This window comes from Ylistrum balloti, unplaced genomic scaffold (assembly GCF_031769215.1).
Source record: "Ylistrum balloti isolate Yb309-2 unplaced genomic scaffold, AGI_CSIRO_Ybal_v1 Utg371540, whole genome shotgun sequence".
Classification (NCBI taxonomy): Eukaryota; Metazoa; Mollusca; class Bivalvia; order Pectinida; family Pectinidae; genus Ylistrum; species Ylistrum balloti.
The window spans coordinates 373,938-396,275 of NW_026782794.1; the positions used below are offsets into that span (position 1 = coordinate 373,938).

The following is a 22,338-nucleotide window of genomic DNA, read 5'->3' on the forward strand; positions in this document are numbered from 1 at the left end:
CATTTAACAAATTAACAATTATGCACAGTTTTGAACTTTTCATATTGAAAGTAAAGAAAGACATCTTCATTTGGAAATATTTCATGTCCATGTGTTTTTGTAAACGTTCTTGAAGGAAATATGTGTCAGGTAATTTTTAATTGGTTTTACCCGGTCTTGAATATAGATCTGGCCTCAATACACATGACTCGATATCGTCAGAATATTTTTGAAGTGATATATACTCGAGTTATCTCCCTTATAACACATTGTTATAGTGTAGTTATGCAGTACATATTTCATAAAACACGTGGTTTACAATTAATTCAATATTTCAGTTATCATTTTAAAAATGTACAAGAAACTCTGGTATAGAACAAAAACATTAATTATACGATCATGATTAAAGTTCTCTTTATTTGTTTTTGTGTGTAGGGAGAGATAATTGACCCTAATTTGACACCCACGTTTCCTAACTAAGCGACTCGTTAGCGTCCTGTGTGAGATAGATATATATAGTTTTGTATAAATAATAATGTCTTGTCATATAAGTCTGGTGCCAGAGGCAATACACACAAAGGTGAAGAAGTAATGTAGCATAGTAATTAATATATGTCAGTGTCTCCTTCTCGACTACGTAGAACTTTTGCTTCCTCTTCTCCTACGGTCTGTGTGGCAGTCCATTCCTTAGATATATATAGCTACAGTCACAAACGTGATATTCATACATATCGTGCATTTCAGTAATACTTCCACAAACAGGCAACGTAAGTTTCAAAAATATTAGCTAGGCCAGAGTATAGGTCTTCAACGTTTATGTTGGGTTCAATAAACAACGTTGTATTTATCGTGTAAATGGTCGTGAGACTTTAATGATAGAAACCAGAAAAAGTCGAGGACTGATTCTCAGTGATGAAAAACTGAGAAAACATACCCAAATGTCAACATAAACTTAATTCAAACTAAAAGTCGATGAAACTGTAACAAAAATATAAACAAACGATAGGTTTATAGTGAGACTGCTAGAAAAACACCAAGAGAAAAAGACTAGGTCTAGGTGTTTCGGAAGAGTAAGCGTCTTTTTCTTCATCGACGACACACCCGCCATGTTAATCTTGGTCAATCCAAGTAAGGTTAGTTTTTTAATTGAGAACATGTCAACAACAATGGAACCACAAAGCATGCTAACGGGCATCCAACACGTCCAACTCAATATTACACAATGAAATATAAGGTTTCCAATATAGTGTAGACCATAACGACCGTAAACTTTCCCCGTAATTTTCGTTTACCTACATCTCCCAATATCTTATGCAATGATTTAATCTGTCAGTGGTAGATATCTTACACAAAAAAATCATGATATTAGAAATAATTCCTTAGATATCTAATGAGTCGCGACATGTAACCACCACAGGCAGAAATTTGGCTATTCATGAATAGAACATTTACCGTAGAGAAATTGAAATCACGCGCATCTCTTAGATTCGTTGTACGTAAAGATCGATTTAAGCGACTGATTAAATGTCTACGATTTCTATGATGGCTAATTAGTGTAATATTCAGAATAGGTAGAGATCAAAACTCGATTAAATTGATAAGTTATTCATTAAAGTGCTTCTCACATTTTTGTCTCAATTCATCAACCATAGCTGATGTTTACTTCTTGCACAATGCCCATTTCTTTAATGTGATGGTTATTAATGACGAAATCTACTTCCTTGGAAATCAAATTCAATGTGCCACTGACCATATGGTGTACATTTTTATCGCAGAACTCGGATATTGTGTTGTTGCCTCTTGTAGATACATGTATAATTTAACCGGATGTTTATTATCTCGTTATCATCTCTGTAACATGTTCGATATGTTTACAGCATGTATAAAGCAATACTGAGATAAGACACGCTAACTATATATAATACAAACATCTATGAATATATGTAAACAAAACTACAAAATTAAGACATAAGTAAACCATTGCCAGATATAGTGTATATACAATAACAACAATCAGATATATACAATAACAATACTCAGACATATACCAAATTGATACTCAGATATATACAATACTGATACTCAGACATATACCAAATTGATACTCAGATATATACAATAACAATACTCAGATATATACAATAACAATACTCAGACATATACAATAACAATACTCAGATATATATATACAATATACATTGATACTCAGATATATACAATAACAATACTCAGATATACATATACATATATACAATACTCAGACATATACAATAACAATACTCAGATATATACAATAACAATACTCAGATATATACAATAACAGATAATACTCAGACAGATATATACAATAACAATACTCAGATATATACAATAACAATATATCTGATACTCAGATATATATATATACATATATACAGATATATACAATAACATATATATACAATAACAATACTCATATATATACAATACTGATACTCAGATATATACAAATTGATACTCAGATATATACAATAACTGATACTCAGATATATACAATAACAATACTCAGATATATACAATACAATACTCAGATATATACCAATATTGATACTCAGATATATACAATAACAATACTCAGATATATACAATATACATATACTCAGATATATACAAATTGATACTCAGATATATACAATAACAATACCAGATATATACAGATATGATATATACAATACAATACTCAGATATATACAATACTGATACAGATATCAGATATATATATACTAACAATGCTCAGATATATACAAAACTCATATGTTCATATATTTAAAATAAAAAAACAATATAAAGATATGTACACAACAATACTCAGAATATACAAAACAATAAAATATATGTACAAAACAATACACTCATACTTGTACAAAACAATACATTCAGACATGTACAAAACAATACATATCAGAGACATATACAATAACAATACATAACAATACTCAATATATACTGATACTCAGACATATACAAAACAATAAAATATATGTACAAAACAATCAGACATATACAATAACACTCATACTTGTACAAAACAATACATTTAGACATGTACAAAACAATACACTCAGACATGTACAAAACAATAAAATATATGTACAAAACAATACACTCATACTTGTACAAAACAATACATTCAGACATGTACAAAACAATACACTCAGACATGTACAAAACAATATACTCAGACATGTACAAAACAATACACTCAGATGTGTACAAAACAATACACTCAGACACGTACAAAACTGTACACTCAGACATGTACAAAACAATATACACTCAGATATGTACAAAACAATACATGTACAAAAAAACAATACAAGACATGTACAAAACAATACACTCAGATGTGTACAAAACTATACACTCAGACATGTACAAAACAAAACACTCAGATATGTACAAAACAATATACTCAGATGTGTACAAAACAATACACTCAGACAGGTACAAAACAAAACACTCAGATATGTACAAAACAATAAAAGACATGTACAAAACAATGATATGTACAAAACAGACATGTACAAAACAATAAAAGACATGTACAAAACAATAAAAGACATGTACATAACAAGAAAGACATGTACAAAACAATAAAAGATATGTACAAAACAATACACTCAGACATGTACAAAACAATATACATGTACAAAGAAGACATGTACAAAACAATACACTCAGACATGTACAAAACTATACACTCAGACATGTACAAAACAATACACTCAGACATGTACAAAACAATATGTACAATACACTCAGACATGTACAAAACAATACACTCAAATGTGTACGATGCAATACACTCAGATGTGTACAAAACAATAAAAGACATGTACAAAACAATAAAAGACATGTACAAAACAATAAAAGACATGTACAAAACAATAAAAGACATGTACAAAACAATACACTCAGACATGTACAAAACAATACACTCAGACATGTACAAAACAATACACTCAGACATGTACAAAACAATAAAAGACATGTACAAAACAATAAAAGACATGTACAAAACAATAAAAGACATGTACAGAACAATACACTCAGACATGTACAAAACAATAAAAGACATGTACAAAACAATACACTCAGACATGTACAAAACAATACACTCAGACATGTACAAAACAATACACTCAGATGTGTACAATACAATATACTCAGATATGTACAAAACAATATACTCAGGTGTGTATAAAACAATAAAAGATATGTACAAAACAATATACTCAGACATGTACAAAACAATACACTCAGATGTGTACAAAACAATACACTCAGACATGTACAAAACAATACACTCAGGTGTGTACAAAACAATATATTCAGACATGTACAAAACAATACACTCAGACATGTACAAAACAATACACTCAGATATGTACAATACAATACACTCAGATGTGTAAAAAGCAATACACTCAGATATGTACAATGCAATACACTCAAATGTGTACAATACAATACACTCAGATGTGTACAAAACAATAAAAGACATGTACAAAACAATAAAAGACAAAGATCCACATCAGAAATAAAATAAAAGATTTTCTTTCTTTACTTTGGATGGTGCTGGTTGAGAATGACATCCTTTATGAATGATATTCGTTAGTCTACAATTACATTATAAGTACAATTATTGTTGTATGTGTCTCAAATTACGTCTGTCATCAACAAACAGATTATCATACAACCAAAATCTACCGTATACTAGTTATCATACACCCAAAACATACTGTATACTAATTATCATACAACCAAAACATACTCTAGATTAATTAGCATATTATTAAAATAGACCATATACTTCTCAGTACTACAGCATGTTCTACCAGTATACTGATCAAAACAAAGTACTTGTAAACATCAATTATACTTTGACATACATTAGTTCTCTAAGCTAACAAATGAATGTACTGCAATCAAGTTTAATTATCTCCAAGGTTTTATACATGTTTGGTGTACATAAGTTTGCTAAACCATATTAAATATCTGCTGCCAATGTAAAGTATTCATACCAACCAAATACATTTTATGTATAAGATTACAGTGCAATCCAATATTGTCCACAGACGTCAGTGGGTCAGTATAGAAAAAAAAAACATAACCACGTTGTAAAACATGCTATTGTCTGACCTGGCCACGTGCCAGAAATCAGTTCCTGACCCACAGAGTGTTACGAAACATTTAATAGTTAAGTCTTTCACAAAGCATTATCTCTTCTTTTATTTATAATTAATGTAAAACATTCAACCGCGTGGAATAAATTAATGTTAATTAGGAGCAATTATCATATTTGAATGAAACTGTATAACTGCCTTTTTGGTACTGGAGTAATTTTACATTAATATATTCAGCAATTCAGTTATTTGTAAAGGAAGTGGCCGTTTCGTAATCTGTTTACAAAGTATTATGACTGCTAATTTTTCCACGGCGGATAAATGTTGCTTTGTGTTTTCTTTGATCGTGGTAAAAGCTCATGTCTATAAGCGTGAGCAGACGGTGTTTTTTTTTTTTTTTTACCTTAAGTCTCAGTATGACGAGAGATCACTCGATACTACGATTTATTTCTCGTCATAAACAGTCTGTCGTCAACTAATATAGATGCCCAACAGTCATTAACGCTGTACAGCTCGTGCTACCAAAGCTACCAAGTGATGCACTGGCTGATGGTACTGGTTGTGTAATTACAAACATCTACAGATCAAGTGTATCTCAGGCTAACAATATACAGAAGATATGCCACCCTTTCTATTTCAGTATAGGTTAAGTTGTGTCTGGTGCATCGTCCTTGATCATCCTCGATTCGTTCGTGACGTCAATGATCTCGACCAATCAGCATCGATCGCACGCTCACACCTCTGGCACACCTCCGAGTCAAGAAGCACTGTTTTGTTTACAATTTTCAGCTTGATGTGTTTTGAAACAAGACAAGAGATTGCATTTGGATAAAAACTTAATATGATGCTTATCAGTAAATACCTTGAACATCTAACAAGCTTTATAGTGGTAAAACTGCGCACTTTTAAATTTGGATTTCATCATGTAGCTTGTGTATACAACTATTTCAGTACGTTACTCAGACTTAAATTCCCAAACTTAATAAATAGTACACGTCAGTGTAAAAAAATCATAAAATCCTGTTACTGTTTTATCAAACATCTCAACGACAGGAATTTTTAGAACCATGTCATTTACTTAGGTAAATAATTTAAATACAACGGTTAAAAGATTGTGGTTAGTAAGGAATGTTATACCGTGGTTAACAGTGCAATGCAACTTAAAATAAGTTCATAAAGTAATTAGTTTTGACACGACAGTTTATACTAGTATACAACGGCCCAAAATGTTCTACAGAGATTTAGAGAGTTTTAGGGGTATATTGGTCAAGAATGTAACACATTGGTTAAGGTGTAATACGGCTGTTCTGAATATACTGTAGTAATGAACACTGGGGTATACTGGTCAAGAATTTCAGATCGTTGAGTTCAATATTCAGATTTAAACATGACTTACTTAGTCAGTGGTCTGCCACACGTGAGATTAAGAATGACCAGCTGCCAACACGTGCCAGTTAAATTACAGGTTTAATTGTTCAATAAGTTTGTTTATATTCAACTTTTAAATTGCTCGGTCTAAATCACGTACAGAATTGGCACAATTTCTCACTTACTACACACGATGCGATATGGCATTAAGAAGTCTCGACGGCCAATTCATGTGACCAAAGAGCACGTTAGCAACAAATAAGCCCAGAGAAAGTCATATTAAAAATTAGCTGACGAAGGGAAAACCATAATCCAATGCATTAATTATTAGATACAGCACATGCCAAACAATGAATTAAACTGTATCATTCATTCTATGACTTGTCGGAGGTGCTAGGGTCTCAAAGGTATAAAAATTAAAGAGCGTGTTGGGAAATGATGATAACACTAAATGCTCCATTCAGTAGGGGTGGAAAGACGAAAATAATCCCCATTTTTCAATAAAATTTCTTTTTGCAAAATTCAAATATTTCAAAAGAGCATCCAGTCAATTGAATGTTGAAGACAATTGTTATATTAATTTGGGATTAGTTTTCATTGATTTTATGGGTACTCTAAATCCATGAATGGTAAAATTAGTACAAGTTGAGTCATTAAGCTATACTTTCTACATTACATGATTACATGTAAACAAGACAGCGCTTCTTTCGAAATCACACGAAAAATGAGCCTACGAAAATACGTGATATTCACTTAATCTTCTTTTAATTGTGCTTTTTCAGGAGTCTCCGTGTAAATCTTTGTTTTATTCAGGGTTACAGCAAACCTCGAGGTTAAAACTAAACCACGGCCGAGTGAGTGGTATATTAGTGATGATTGAAAAATATTTTTTCTTTTGTTTTTTTTATCTTTGCAGTACTTGTGATACAACAACAGATTATAATATAGAGTGTTATCTAATATATTCCTTTTTGTAATTCACGTTTCACATTCTGTTTGGTTTTGCCATGGGTTCTGAATCAAGTGTTAAAATAACATAACTAGCAGAGACAGCATATGTCAGATTCATACGCCCATGAATGCCATATGAAAGCAGTTCATGTAATTTTAGAAAGTGCGAAGATAGGCAAGTAGACATACAAGTCTGGGATCTTTAACAGAAGACTGAAATCAAACATGTAAATAATGATATGAGGACAAATATGAACAGCATAAAATATCTATTCTATATCGAATAAATAGTTTGTTATAAGAATCAGAATAATTACCTCTGATCTGAAATTTCAGATTGATAGATTCGTGTCTGTCAAGGCCTCCTGTTCGTTTGAATGGCATATGTACAGTACTTACCCACCATTGCATACATCAAATGCTGAACGGAAACCGTCCATAATGAAAGATTAGTATATTTTGTAAACATGTACAAAGAAATTATTATCACCAGTCACAGCGACTAAACTACTTGTAAGATTAAAATAATACAATGGGATTTTCACAGAAATGTTCATTGTTCCCTTGGTAAAATAGAAGGAGTTTTTAGACACACAGTGAACGGTCGTCTTGAACCAGTTTCCAGTTTGTGATTCAAATTATCCATTTTTACCGTTTTTTTCTGACTATCCAAGCTGTACGAACATATTTTGTTTTATTCTTTGTGTAAATGAGTAATAGAGTTATAATTTTTACTAATGTGATAATGTGTATCTTCTACTGCTCGTGTTATAAGATGAAGATAACCGTGTAGTAATCAAAACGTCACACTTTAATCTTCTACCGGTTGTGTAATAAGATGAAGGTGACCTTGTAATCATCGAAACGTCTCACTCTAATTTTATTCTGGTTGTGTTATGAACGAAGGTGACCGTGCAGTCATCAAAGCGTCACACTCAGGTCGGCGATGTCAGACCACTTGATAGCCTGCACTTTGATAATGTCAGCCTAAAAGATACTCTTTGTGGGGGGGCCAGTATTCCTTCGACCTATACTTAATATTTTCGAGGTAGGACGTTAAACTAAAGTTATGGTAATTATTACTAAAATGAAATTGAGGTTTTTTAATGTAAAACCAATTTTCATGATGTAATACTAACCATAACTTTATGGAGTCACACCCTATCCTCCCCTCTTCCTTATCTGTCTGGCTGCCCCTCTGTGGGGTACGCCATAAAGGTTATTAGAGGAAGGGAGATCACTCTGCGTTCCTGCCGTGATGGCTCATGGATCGTAGGGAGGGCGGGATTGTTTTTCTTTTGAATCTTTTGTTGTTGGGATACAAAGATGGGTGTAGGTAGTGTATTTGCATACTAAAGTTATGGTAAGTATTACATCATGAAAATTGGTTTTACATTAAAAAACCTCAATTTCATTTTAGTAATAATTACCATAACTTTAGTATGCGAATTCGTCTTACCGTAGTGGTGCCTATAAGCCAGGCAGCCCCTTCAGCACAACCAAAGTAGTAGGGAGGGAGAACAGAGTGCCAAAGTGAAGGAAGGGACCTCTCTGTGAAAGAGCAGGTGTACCCACATGCCGCCGTACGGAAAGACATGGCCCGGGGCTAACGAGGAGGCCCAGCCACTGACTATGCCACCACCAAAGGTCCCAATGAATACAGGCCTTCTGAGTGGGAAGCTAGGGATCGCAGATAAAAATCTGTGAAGGTATCCCTGCCCTGCCAGAATGCTGCAGACATGACCTCTTGAAAGGAGAGAAGGGCCCAGGATGAAGCAAGGGCCCTGACCTCGTGAGACCGCGCTTTCGCTCTCGCCCGAGCCAGATCATCAAAATGCTCGTAAGCATACTAAATCACCTGGCAAACCCACCTGGAAACCGACTGGGAGGAGATATCTCGTTGTCCCTGCTTGATGGGCAAAACAGACGGGATCGAGAGCCCCGCCCTCCCCCTGGTTTTATCAAGATAAAACCTAAGAGCCCGACAAGGACAAAGCAACCTATCTCGCTCCTCCAAGCTAGTCACAGCCAGGATCGTGATGGGATCTTGCGAGAACCCCGGAACCTGATTCTTCGCTAAAAACAACTCTATCCAAAGCAAAGCCTCTGATTAGGGCAGAAAGAGAGGAGGACTAACCTATCTCCTTCCTGCCATAACAAGCAAGGTCTGTACGATAGCCAGCAATAGTGCCAGGGGCCAGATAGCGGTACCTAAACAGAGAGATTAGGAAGTCCGCAATCAAATGCAGAGGCTTCGAATGGATAAGCTTCCTTGCCGACACACCAATCACAGATCATCCAACGTGACTGGTAGACGGCAGAAGAGGAAGCCCTGATTGATTGCTCAATGCAATCGGACACCTCTTGAGAAAAGCCTGCCTTGGCGTGGCTTCCAGAGATAGCCTCAACGCGTGAAGGTGGAGGATCTCTGGTCAAGAGTGTGTCGTTCTGGGCCAAGGCTGGCGAAGGAGATTCGGTCTGGTGGGGAGAGCCTAGGGCTCCTCCACCAGAAACGACAAGAGCTCCTGAAACCAAGCTTGCCTCGGCCACAGAGGGGCTCTCAGAAGTAAGGAGCAGTGATGCTCCCAGAACTTCTGTAGCACCCTGCCCACCAGGTTGAAGGGAGGGAATGCATATGCATACGTCCCTTCCTATTCAGAGAAAGGGCGTCCACAGCCCACGCCTTACGGTCTGGGACCGGGGAGACGAAGGTTAGCAGCTGGTTGTTCAGGGAAGTGGCAAACAGGTCTATAATAGGTCTGTCCCACGTCTGACAACTCCCCTTGAAAATCAAGGGACACAGCTGCCATTCCGTCAACACCGGCTGGTGGCGCCTGGAGAGTGTCCACCAACACACTCAGCCTGCCAGAAAGATGCTTGACCGCTATGGTCAACTGCATGTCCTGGCAGAGAAGAAGGATGTGGATGGAGAGGGCACACAGGACATGAGACCTGGTGGCCCCTGTCTCTCCAGATACGCGACAACTGTTGTCGGTAGCCACACTTTGGACTGCAGGATACCCCTAAAGGACTGCAGAGCCAAATGAACAGTCTCATCTCGAGTACACTGATGTGCTCCGAGAGCTGTTCGCCAGACCACTCCCCCGAGCGGCATTGGCCATCGAGGTAAGCTCTCATTCCTGTCATGAACGCGTCCCTGAACAGGATCATAGAGGGGATAGGCTTGGTCAGAGGTAACCCGTGGAAAACGTTCTCCTGAATGGTCCACCAGCAAGAGAACTCCCTGACCGACTGGGTAAGCGGGATCCAGGCCTCCTGGATGACGGAACCCAGTCAGACAGGAGGAACATCTAGAGAGGTCCGATGTGAATCCTTCCTTAGGGGGACCATATCTGCCAAGGAGTTGAGATACCCCAGAAAACTGAGGAACTAATATACCTGGACAAGCGACCAAGCGATGAAAGTCAGAGCCAGAGCCCTGACCTTCTCACACTTCTCCAGAGGTGGAAGGGCTAAGCCCCGAACCATGTCAAAATGGTTCCCCAGGAAGACGAAGTCCTAAAATGAAGGAACCTCTGACTTCTCTCTGGAAGGAATGAAGCCGACTCTGAGCAAGAGTTTCAGGACCAGACGAGTGTCCTTCACTAACGATTCCCACACCAAAAGAGGCATGAGGGAGTCGTCGAAATAGATGTGGACGTCTATTCTGCGTGAGTGAAGGAAACCACCAGCAACTTGGTGAACACCAAAGGAGCTGTCGTGAGCCCCAAGGGCATCGCTGCCTTGGCAGCATGGTGCCTACTTTCTCCTGGAGCACCCGTGCCCTTTCCGAATCCCCGGGAGGAGGAAAGAAACAAAAACGGCCGGGAGGCGAGGGACGAATCCTGAAGAAGGGGAATACCTAGATCCTCCCTGACCACCAACAAAAGCCCAAGCGTCATCTGTAATATCCTGCCACTGGGAAAGGAAAGCAGAGAGACGTCCGCCCACAGGGAGTTCCGGATGGGGCAGATCGAGCCCCTGCCAGACCAGCGAATCGTCTGCCCACTCGGAGCCTGAGCCTGCGGGAGAAGGACATGAGCCCGGGACAGGAGAACCACCGTCCACCCGGCCATACCCTTCGCCTTTCGCGGCCAACCCTTCTTCTTGCCCCCAGGAGGTTTCTTACCCTTCCTACCCTTCCCCTTGTTGCCGTTGAAGTGAGGTTGGGACTTGGGCTGTGCAGAAAACTGAGCAGCCGAAGACTTCGCCTTCTTCTTAGGAGGCACTGACCCCTGCGAGGCACTAGCCTTCTCAGCCTGAAACCTCTTCACCAGAAGTGCTAAGGCGACCGAGTCCTCCTTCATATCCTTCTGAACCCAAGGAAGAGCTCCTCTGAACAGGGTAGAGCCCTAGAAGGGGGCAGAGAAACCTGCAAGGCTGCCGTGTCCTGTATGTCGGCTGTTCTGTCTCGGATAACCGACACTCAGGCAAATCGGATACCCTGTATAGACAAACTGTCAGGAAGTCTATGTATGACAGAACTTGGATGGAGAGGTGCAACATTTTCTCCATCCTGTGGTGCTCTTTGGGATCGAGCACCACCTGGTCCAATGATTGGTCTGAAGGAATCAGAGACCTCGACCGGAACTCCCTTTCCGACGGTAACACCGCCGGCTATCGAGAGCTACCGGCCAATTCGACCCTTGACTGCGCCGAGTCAGGGTCGGGCTGCCCCCCCCCCTACTCCAGGACGCACCTGGACAGGGGGAGCCACCCCCTGCTGAAGGGCGGAGCTCGGTGGAACGAGAGCACCCCCAGCAGGAACGCCCAAAAAACCTACTGGTTCAGAACCCTACGTACCAGCGATCATATTTGGTGGATGTAATTATTCAAAATTAAATAAAAGCACAACAATACTATTTCTTGTCAGTATTCAGATGAAATGTCTAGCAGATCAGATCAGAAAAATATGGGAAATGTTTAAAAGGTATTGACGAGAGCAAAGCTAAACTCTTTGTTGTCTCATTTAAAATTGTTTTGATGTTGGGGTGAAATGGGTACCAAAGATGAAACAAATGCCCTTAGTCAAATATTTTATTTGGTAAGCTGTAAGCAAAATAGACATGGTTATAACAAAGTTGAGATGTTGACAAGTGCAATTTAATGCAGACTTGGTAAGTACATTACTAAGTAAAAAAAAAATTGTGTCATCCGGAATGTCTTCCATAAAACTTGTTTAGTACTTCTTTACACAGATCTAACCAAAGATCAACTTGAAACTTTTGTCGGCATCGAAATATCTTTCTTGAGGTCAGTGGAAATGCCCTTTACTAATATACAATTATACTGTCTAAATATAGCACATTAAGGAAACCGGAAGTCAGTCACTGACTGCATCATAGACTTTATGTAAAGTATGAAGTGAATACAGGTGTGTACATTGTTCACTAATAATTTCTGCTGGTATTGGAATTTCATTGATTTGTTTGGCTTGTTTCTTATCGATTTTAATGTTTACAGAATATTTCGCAATGTTTGGTTTATAACCAAACCTGTTGTGACTCAATCATGGCCGAGCTAATGTTTGTAAGTCTATATAGCTATATAGAATTCCCTTAATCCGATCGATATAAGGTATTAAGTCAATATAGCTAAATCTATACAGAATTCCCATAATCCAAATACACGTTTTTATATTGTGAAAAGAGACATACACTGTACTTACCAAGGAAGGTAAGTAAATCCTTTGGTGATTTGTTATAAAAAATCTTGTGTTGAAAATCTCTTTAATATAAATGTTGATGTATTTCTTCTTCAGCACTTGCGAAATAAAATATATAGACTAGTAAATCAGATCATCTGAATATAGGATTATTTTGTCTATGTACATGTAGTTTTTATTGTGAACTTCCTACCAACGCGTCGTGCCCAGAGTGCAGAGCCTGAAAGTTTAATCCGGACATTTTGACATCTCATTGTGAGAAATTGTAACAATTTGTATTACTTTCAGTGCTCTAAGGTCGTTTCGCTGTGTTGATGACTTTGTACAAGGTATGCACGCTCGGCAGTTTCCTAGGCAGATTGGATGAGCATCTGAGCTCTTTTTTGTGCATCGCATGCATCGCCGTCTGGAATGTTTCTACATTCCGGAAGGTATAATACGGAAAAGAGTGAGACGTGAGTTTGCAACTGCTGTACATCTGGACGTACATACAAACCTCTAATGCGTGTATCGTATCACTTGTTGTAGAAGGTAAACGATTACGTCATACGATTTTAAATGGGATGACTACATGGCCTGAGCTTATCTAAATATACATAGATATCTTTACATTATCTGCAGCAAATAACACAAGGCAATCTGAAAACAATTCCATGATGATATAAAAAAAGAAAACTAAAAAAAAACAGTGTATACTAATTCGGACTAGCTTTATTGCTGTTTTCAAAACATCTTTTAAAATCAGTAATCTGAAATTCAAATATTTTGTCTCTATTTTATACTCTCATTGGCCGTATAAGCAAGTTAATGCTAAACATTTCATGTGTTCAACACAGGACATGGGCACATTCATTATGGCACAGAATACAGCTGTCTCCTTTATTGACTGCTGCTGGTCACATGCCAAACAATGGGACACTGTTTGAGTATGACCTTGTAGTTATCTAATATTGGTAATGATCAGACTCCTTCAAAACAACATAGTTCCCTTAGCTTGAGCAGTACATGAAAAACAAATTCCGTGAACATTTACAACATTCTAACGTTTATTTGACAAGAGTCACGCGACATCACCAACGCACCATAGATAACCACTGTGGGAGTATTACTATTTTGTCTGTCGTTACCATAGAAATTGACTCATTACAATATACACTTCTCTATCCTTGAATTTCTTCCTGGACAATATCAATTTCATCAAGTTTCATTAAAACCATGTGTCATACTGGGCCGATCTGTCAATACTATGATCGTTCGTCAACAGGATGTAGTTATGAAACTTTAATCCGGTTTTTGCGAAACACACTAATTATAATGTCGACTTAATATCAGGAAAATATTGTTAAACAGGAGACCCATTAAATTGAGATTTCCGAGAACTGTGCGCTGGATGAACAGACGACGAACAGATGCAGTTCGAGATATAATGGTATGACGTAAAAAAGATATGTAATTAGGGGATTTTTAATGCCTGCATGATAATGTATGGGAAACAAAACTTTCGTGGAAAAAAATGAATAGAACTGTTTCCGTATGGACTTGGTGCTAATTCCCAACCCACGGATCCTATATATATAGTCACTTTAATACTATGTGGGTTGGGAATTCGTACCAAGTCCCTGTGGTACAGTTTTCATTCTGATATGTTACTGTAAATATCAGGGTGTGAGATTGAATAGAATCGTTATGAGATCCCCCGATATATGTAGATAACTGTAAACCATACAGGGAATCTTCACGTCGATGGATTCCTAACAAAAGAAATGTGCAGTGTTATAAATGACAACGATTATCTGTTTTGATTGAGTCAACAATTTCTACTGTTGGTATGTGTCTATATTGGTGTCAGTATTATGATGTCGTGTTCTCTTTATAAGTATGTGTCATTTTCAAATGTTTATCAACATACCCACATGGGAATTTCACGGTACGATTACTCATTGCTCCACGATTAGTGTATTATGTGTATCACACGAGTCGGAATGGTTTTATAATATCCTTAAAGGGGTATATTAAACATGTAATAACTATGTACGTGTTATGTATCAGACGTTTCTTGGAGGTAAGAATATGTGTCAAATCCTGTCCCGCATGTCTGAACAATCTCACAAACACTGACGACCTGGCACCATTAACAGGCATAATGCCCAGTACTTCTACTATAATTAACATGTACATTCCAAAACATTGCTATTAAACTATTACTCCAGAATGATGTTCCAGATTAAACGTGTCAATGCCTTGCGCTGTCGGATGTATCATTATAATGCATAATAACATTTTAATATGCCAAATTGATCAGTCACTGGTTTTGAATTGTACTTGAAGATTGCCAATTTGATAAGAACATTAAGAACAATGATGGCGTTTGTGATCAATATCACCAAACACAAAAAGTGTATTAACAAAGTACCTCTAAATATTTGATCGAGTCTTTCAAATTTATCATGACTGTCATTTGGGTTTCAGATCTACCCCTATGTAAGACTCGAAGAACCCTCCGTCCTGAACGTTTCGTAGGTGAGTTCTGCTTCAATAGCTTCGATACCGTTTATAACTATGAGTGCGTACAGACCCGGCATTATCTCCTCAAGCACTGTTATGAATCGACTATAACACGACGTGCTATGTGTATCATTTACTCGTGAGTAAGCCAACCAGTGCTGGTCTACACACACACTTTCCCATACTATGACCTACCTGTGTTGAATACGTATTTGTGTGATTTTTTTATTGGAACATTCTGATTTGATGGGATTAAACACATAACTCAGCTAGTGTTTACCTGATTACGAAGTGTTGGCTTTATAGGTGAATACAACCGATCTCCTATCCCATCTGTTATAATTTGGAGTGTTTGGTGTGTATATAACGGAGACTTTGTCAACGACATAATTGTAACCTTCTCTGACTAGGTCATATTTGAATTTATGACAGTGAACCATGTCCAGTATTCTTTTGGTCGCCTCCATCATTATTATGATGGCCACTCTGACGTGTAAGTACATTTTATGTTTTATTGATTTTCATAATTTTGAATCGGCTAGTTTTGTGAATTTCAAACATGTTATGATAACACATTCTGTTATTCCCTGTTGGTGTTATTAATTAATCTTAAATATTATTAGATATTGAGGAGTAGATGTCAAACAAGTTCTATAACCCGAACAGGTATATAACATATATCAGCACAATATTATAAAGCTAACATGCATGTCGAAATTACTCAAGCAAACATGTATATCTTTATTTTATTCGAAATCCAGTTTTCTATTCATCTATTATGTTTTAAAGCTAAACGTGACCGTATGGCATGAAGAGGCCCTGTTCTTTCCTCGTTGCCACAAATGTGCCGCCTTCGCCTTTAGAGATGTGGCACGTCCTCGTGAATGTAAAACATCACAGGTCAACCATAGAGTCTGTTTCCAATTACCATGAAGGAGGGATTCCTATTCATAAAAATACCGGGTCTTTAAAGGGTCGACTAATTTATTTTATTGTTCGCCCATTCATAAATATTTATCGGACTTCTTCGCCTGATGTCTGTTTCATTGGGGAGGCTGGGTGTAATGTCACCTTGGTGTTTCAGTTGTTTACATACGAAAATGGTACCACCAGAGAAAAAATCTCTGCATAACAACATGCATCGTTGGCCGCCACGAGGCATTTTCTATCAGCCAATCAAATGCATGTACTCTCAAACGCCTACCGACACACCCCCATTATATGTGTATACATACAATCTGATGATGTTATTTAGCAATTCCTATACACATGTTATATCGCGTAATCTTTTAGAGGGAAAATTATCTTTTCATTTGTTTTTTTTTTATATGGAAATAGCTACATTCATGATTTTCATAATATTTTCAGTTTCAAAGATATCAAAATTCACATTTGATTGACATGACAAATTGCCACATGACCATTTCAGTATCTTACAGCATGACTAATTCTATTATAATACAACTTAAACCAAAACCAAAACAATACATATAAGCAAAAACTAAGAATAAAACACAGTCAAATTATCGATTTAGAGTGTCAACTGAAAATATAACTTATTCATTTATAACAATCTTGAGTGGTCTGGAAATCCACGTTTGGCCTTTTGCCAGCATCACATTTAGAGCCAACTAATATCCAATCCTTCTCTTATGAGTATTTCTCAATTTTCTTTATCAAATTACTTTATCACCAGAATGTCCCTAATTATTAAAAAAAATCAATATATCCAAACTATTTAAAAAGTACGTGTTAATTGTTTACATTCGTTTTAATAGACCATCTATATTAATTTGAGCACTTATGTTTGAGGCACATGTCCCCGCTCTTCTAAATGGAGATAACCGTCATTTCTATGCGATAAAAACATGTTGTTCCAACGTAACGATTTATTTAGATGTAGATGTTGTACCAAATACATTTCACAAATTACACTTTCCACATATAACATGGATCCTGTAATAAGGTCGAGTTCGACTGAGAGGCATGATCTGATGTCCTGACATTCTTTGTAATTTGAAACTAAGCCAAATGTTTAATGGATATAATAGCCGAGGTAATTAATTCAAGGGCTTATTGAATTTGGAAAGATTTTGACGTTTAAGGTCATACATTGTTTGAGCGACTTTTGTCTACTAGAGTATATAGGTCATATGATTTCCTAAACACTGTGATTAGGGTTAATATGATAAAATATCACAACGTTTATACCACAGTACTTAGAATAACAACACGTAGATACATAACAAAGAAATATTATACATAGGATCATGTTAAACTCTGGTTATTAAATGAAAAACGTAATGATGATGGAGGATTTATTTCAAAATTTCCAAAAAATGCACACATATAACCAACACATACAAATTTAGAATAAGGTTCACTTTAGCGTAATAATGAATTAAATTGCATCATACAGCTGTCATGTTATGTTACATTTCGACGCAATATACTGTTTCCTTGTACTTGTGACTTGTGATTTTGATGCAATGCTTCCTTGTGGTCTATGAGGAACACTTTTTATGCAAATTAAAACAGCTACTGATGACGTAATTTTGATTTGTAAATATTTTGTTAACTTACAGCCGGGTACTTGTCTGGGATGTGGCCCTGGAAGACATGTAAGACTGCATGTTTTCTCGGCTTTGGTTGCTACAGCAGCGAGAAGCCGTTCGACAACACACAGGGAGTTCTGCCATTGTCCCCAAAGAAACAAGGACTGCATTTCCTCCTGTACACTCGCAAAAATCCTGTACGCGCTCGAAAGCTGAAGTGGAACTCTAAAAGAGTCAAGGGAAAACTTAATCTAAAGCGTGACACCATTTTCCTCATTCATGGTTGGATGGATAGTGCCAAAAATCCAAAGTTTCGCAAGATGAGAAAAACTCTTATAAGATTTGTACGTATACTTTGATTACTATTACTACTGCATTGTTGTACTAGTAGTGGATGTTTACATCAGTACACATACAGAGAGGCAATTCAAGCTAAACATTTGATTGAAATACTTGTATGGTACTATGTGATGCCCTTATAGGGTGTGACATTACTTTAACACGTTCAAAGCATTGATGTCAGAGGAAGAAACAGAAGACGCTTCCTCTTCCAGAGCGAAATAAAACTTTATCCTTGCTAATCTTTCTTTTGCCAAACTATGCCTTCACGCAACGCTTTTGAGTTTGAATTATGGTTTTTGAGTAAGATCAATAGCCTTCCCTTGTACTTGTGTTATTCTTAAGACATATTAATGATGTAGTAATGGCGTAGTAATGATGTAGTAATGATGTAGTAATGACCAGTCCATCTTATATATCATAGAAGGTATATTCAATGTGAATGCTCTTTTCCACAGAACGACGTCAATGTTATTGCCGTGAACTGGAAACGAGGTGCAGGACATAACTTGTACTACCAATCGGCCGCCAACACAAGAATCATCGCCGCCATGATATCGAAATTCCTTCTGAGACTACAGTATGAGCTGGGCTACAGTATGGAAAAGGTTCACATCATTGGTCACAGTCTTGGCGCTCAAATGGCTGGCTACATCGGCACAGAGGTCAAGGGCATCGGCAGAATCTCTGGTAATTTTTAATCAATATTCCTCTACGTCTGCATTTACATTTAGATACATTGTTTCAACCATTCGTAGATGTTTCAGCGTCCGCAGAAGATGGTGTTTCCAACTAAGACAATGACCTATTTGTATGCAAACTCCAGATGTGACCCCACTATTTCCTCCTCAGACAGGCATTAGATGCTCTAGATTGCTATGTTCTTTACACCTCACTGGAAACACATGTATTTACACTGTTGGGGCCATGTAATTTAACACATGTCGGGAACAGAACAAATAAGTTGTTCATATCCAAGGCAGAAATACAGCACTTACTTTCCAAATATCTGAATAATCGCGGGTGGGGGATTTTTATCACTTTGAGTATTGAATAATCAATCCTTCTTCTTACTGACTTTTTATGACTATCATCGTTTGGAAATTGGCAACTACTTTTGAAATGTTCATATGGTTATTAAGAAAAGTACAAACTGTTGAAATTATTTCGGAATAGTTTTTCAACTGTCTGATTTGTATTAAGAACTAGATAACTTAAACATGTGACCACGAAACAAAACATGTCCGGATTGTACGTCATTCATGTCCTTTAAATGACCTTAACCATTAATGAACACATACTGCCTTTTTAATTACCAAAACATGAAGACTGGGGTGTACGAATAGAAATAGTACCACTCATACTGGAAAATAAAGTAATGTAAACAGATGCATGCTTAGGCACCACACACATCGTACCACCGAATGTGGTTAGGAGGTATTACCATGATTCGATATTTGTGGGGATTTTAACTCATTTAGAGCAGTTGATGTGTGAACGATATTTTCTATCCCTCGTCCCCTCGTCACTATAGGACGTTCACCTCCATGCTTCACGAACTAGATTGTATTGATCGCGATCGAGGTTTGCGTATTGAGGCTCACACAATAAGATAGCCATTTTCCAACAAAAACTTGACCATTACAGCTAGTAGTTTCCGGTGTCGGGTTCCCGAATTGATATACTATAAATCTGATTGTAATGTTTTGTAGGTATAGACCCAGCCGGACCATCGTTTGAAGGGTACCCTCCGGAGACTGTTCTCGACCCTACTGATGCTAATTTTGTGGACATCTTACACACGGACGCCCGAGATCTATTCGTACTAGGTGAGTACGGTGTGTAGTCGTGTTATAAGTAAAGATCCCTGTTACAATTTTCTATAGAATCACTGTTACCCGGTAAGTGAATAAACTTGTCGCCAAGAAATCAAGATTTCATTTATTCATTCATTCGTTCATTTTATCGTCTTTTTAAGGTCATCCGGGCTTTGGCGCAAAGTCAAGAATGGGTCATGCTGATTTTTACGTCAATGGAGGCCATTCCCAACCAGGATGTCCTTCCACAATGAATCAACAACTGGGATTGATAGTAACCGGAAGTGTTGGTAAGTCTGATTTCCGCCTTCATTCCATGTTCACCTATTTTTTTGCTGTCCGCATCAATTAACTGCGTCAAGAGATGGAATCTTTCTATATCTGTATATCATTCTTCAATATTTCTCCACACGTTCTTCTTAAATGTCATCAATTATAAATTGATGCCTCTGTTGAATTTTTGTGTTATTTTTCTGTTTTAGATGTCTTTATGAACATGGGATGCAGTCATATACGAGCGGTGAATTTATACATAGAATCTATTAATATACGAAAGTGTAAATTTACATCGTACAATTGTACGGAAGGGGACGGACTAACTGTTGCTGAGGGCTGCAATACTTGTGAAAATGGATGTGCTCTTATGGGCTACCATTCCAATGTTGGTAACCCACGTGGTGTTTTTGTGTTAAACACAAACGATAAAGCGCCATTCTGTATAACAGAAGCAGTCAAACTACCAGAATCAACAGCCGAGACAATTATAGAGTCATGACATTAGATGCTTTAAGTTTTTATCAGCAAATCATCTTCATCTGTCATGTTAAGCCACGTGATGTTTTACAACTTAAATATCTTGTGGTCAGGATCTGAAATCAAGCGTAGATTTCTTTGTTTTGTTATATGAGTGCTAATTCATCTTTAATCGTTGATCTTTTATGTTGAATATGATATTAGGTCGTGCGTGTATACCGTTCCTATTTTCCTGATGTGTATTTGAGTATTGTCGTAATGTGTGTGAAAGTTGCGGAGTAAACTGTATACGTGCGAGCGTGTTTTAGGACAAGTGTGTGCGTATGTTTAACCGGTTAAATAATCTATTTTAATCAAAGGAATACATATAAAAATGGTATGAGTGTTTATTTATTAAAGCATGAATGTGGATGAACTGGCTTGGCAAGGACTGGTTTATTATTATTCTGTAGCTGATCAATATATGGATACTGAAAACAATACAATCAGACATCTCATATAGCCATCTTATATCACACTGACTTTATGTCCCATAAGTAATGCTAACAATCAGTACAAAGTAACAAAGTACACGAAGCGTGTATTATATGGATGATTTATATATTCGGATATGATCGGATGCTTCGCTCCTAATCATGAACATCAGCACTGATAAGTACACAGAACTTTTCAGATGTGCATGTCATATGATACCCCAACATGTACGATAGATTTAATTTAATTTAATTTTTCATATGAAATTTGAATATGATATGCATTATTTACCAAACGTGATATTTCACTCTGTCTTCGACGCTGGAACATTCGATCGCCGACATTGACCATATATGTATGTCTTGTATCGGGACCCGGAGATACATGCACTTGGACAATGTGTGAACATGTTGTGTTCCTACGTAAATCTTTTCTTATGTTGACAATCTGAACAGATCATGTACATTGTATTATTTGGTAATTGATAAGTTGTTTTAGTTTACTTCTAACATTGTTATTATGCCAGCCACTTTACGGGTGTGTAGTATGACAGAGTGGTTTATGTATTCAAGCAACTACAATGCAAATTTGTTATACATCACTGTAAATTGATATGCTGGTTCGGTTTGACCGATTCAAAATGTTGTTAAACCACAGGTGCTACCGTGCCCGTGTTGTTAATAAAAGTATTTATTTGCTACGGAAAATGTTTTGAGATTGTGTCTGTTTACTAGAATGTCTCTGTTGATACCTTTTTGCTACATTTT

At 37.1% G+C, this 22,338-nt stretch overlaps 1 protein-coding gene across 1 annotated transcript; it reads left to right on the top strand.

Annotated features, from left to right (window-relative positions):
• Positions 1–15,759: 15,759 nt before the first annotated feature.
• LOC132562882 (inactive pancreatic lipase-related protein 1-like) lies at positions 15,760–22,278 on the top strand. Its single transcript, XM_060227657.1, has 6 exons — positions 15,760–16,126; positions 18,219–18,532; positions 18,986–19,217; positions 20,240–20,356; positions 20,506–20,634; positions 20,827–22,278. The coding sequence occupies exons 1-6, from the start codon at positions 16,072–16,074 to the stop codon at positions 21,117–21,119; spliced, it is 1,140 nt and encodes a 379-aa protein (XP_060083640.1). The 5' UTR covers positions 15,760–16,071; the 3' UTR covers positions 21,120–22,278.
• The last annotated feature ends 60 nt before the right edge of the window (positions 22,279–22,338 follow it).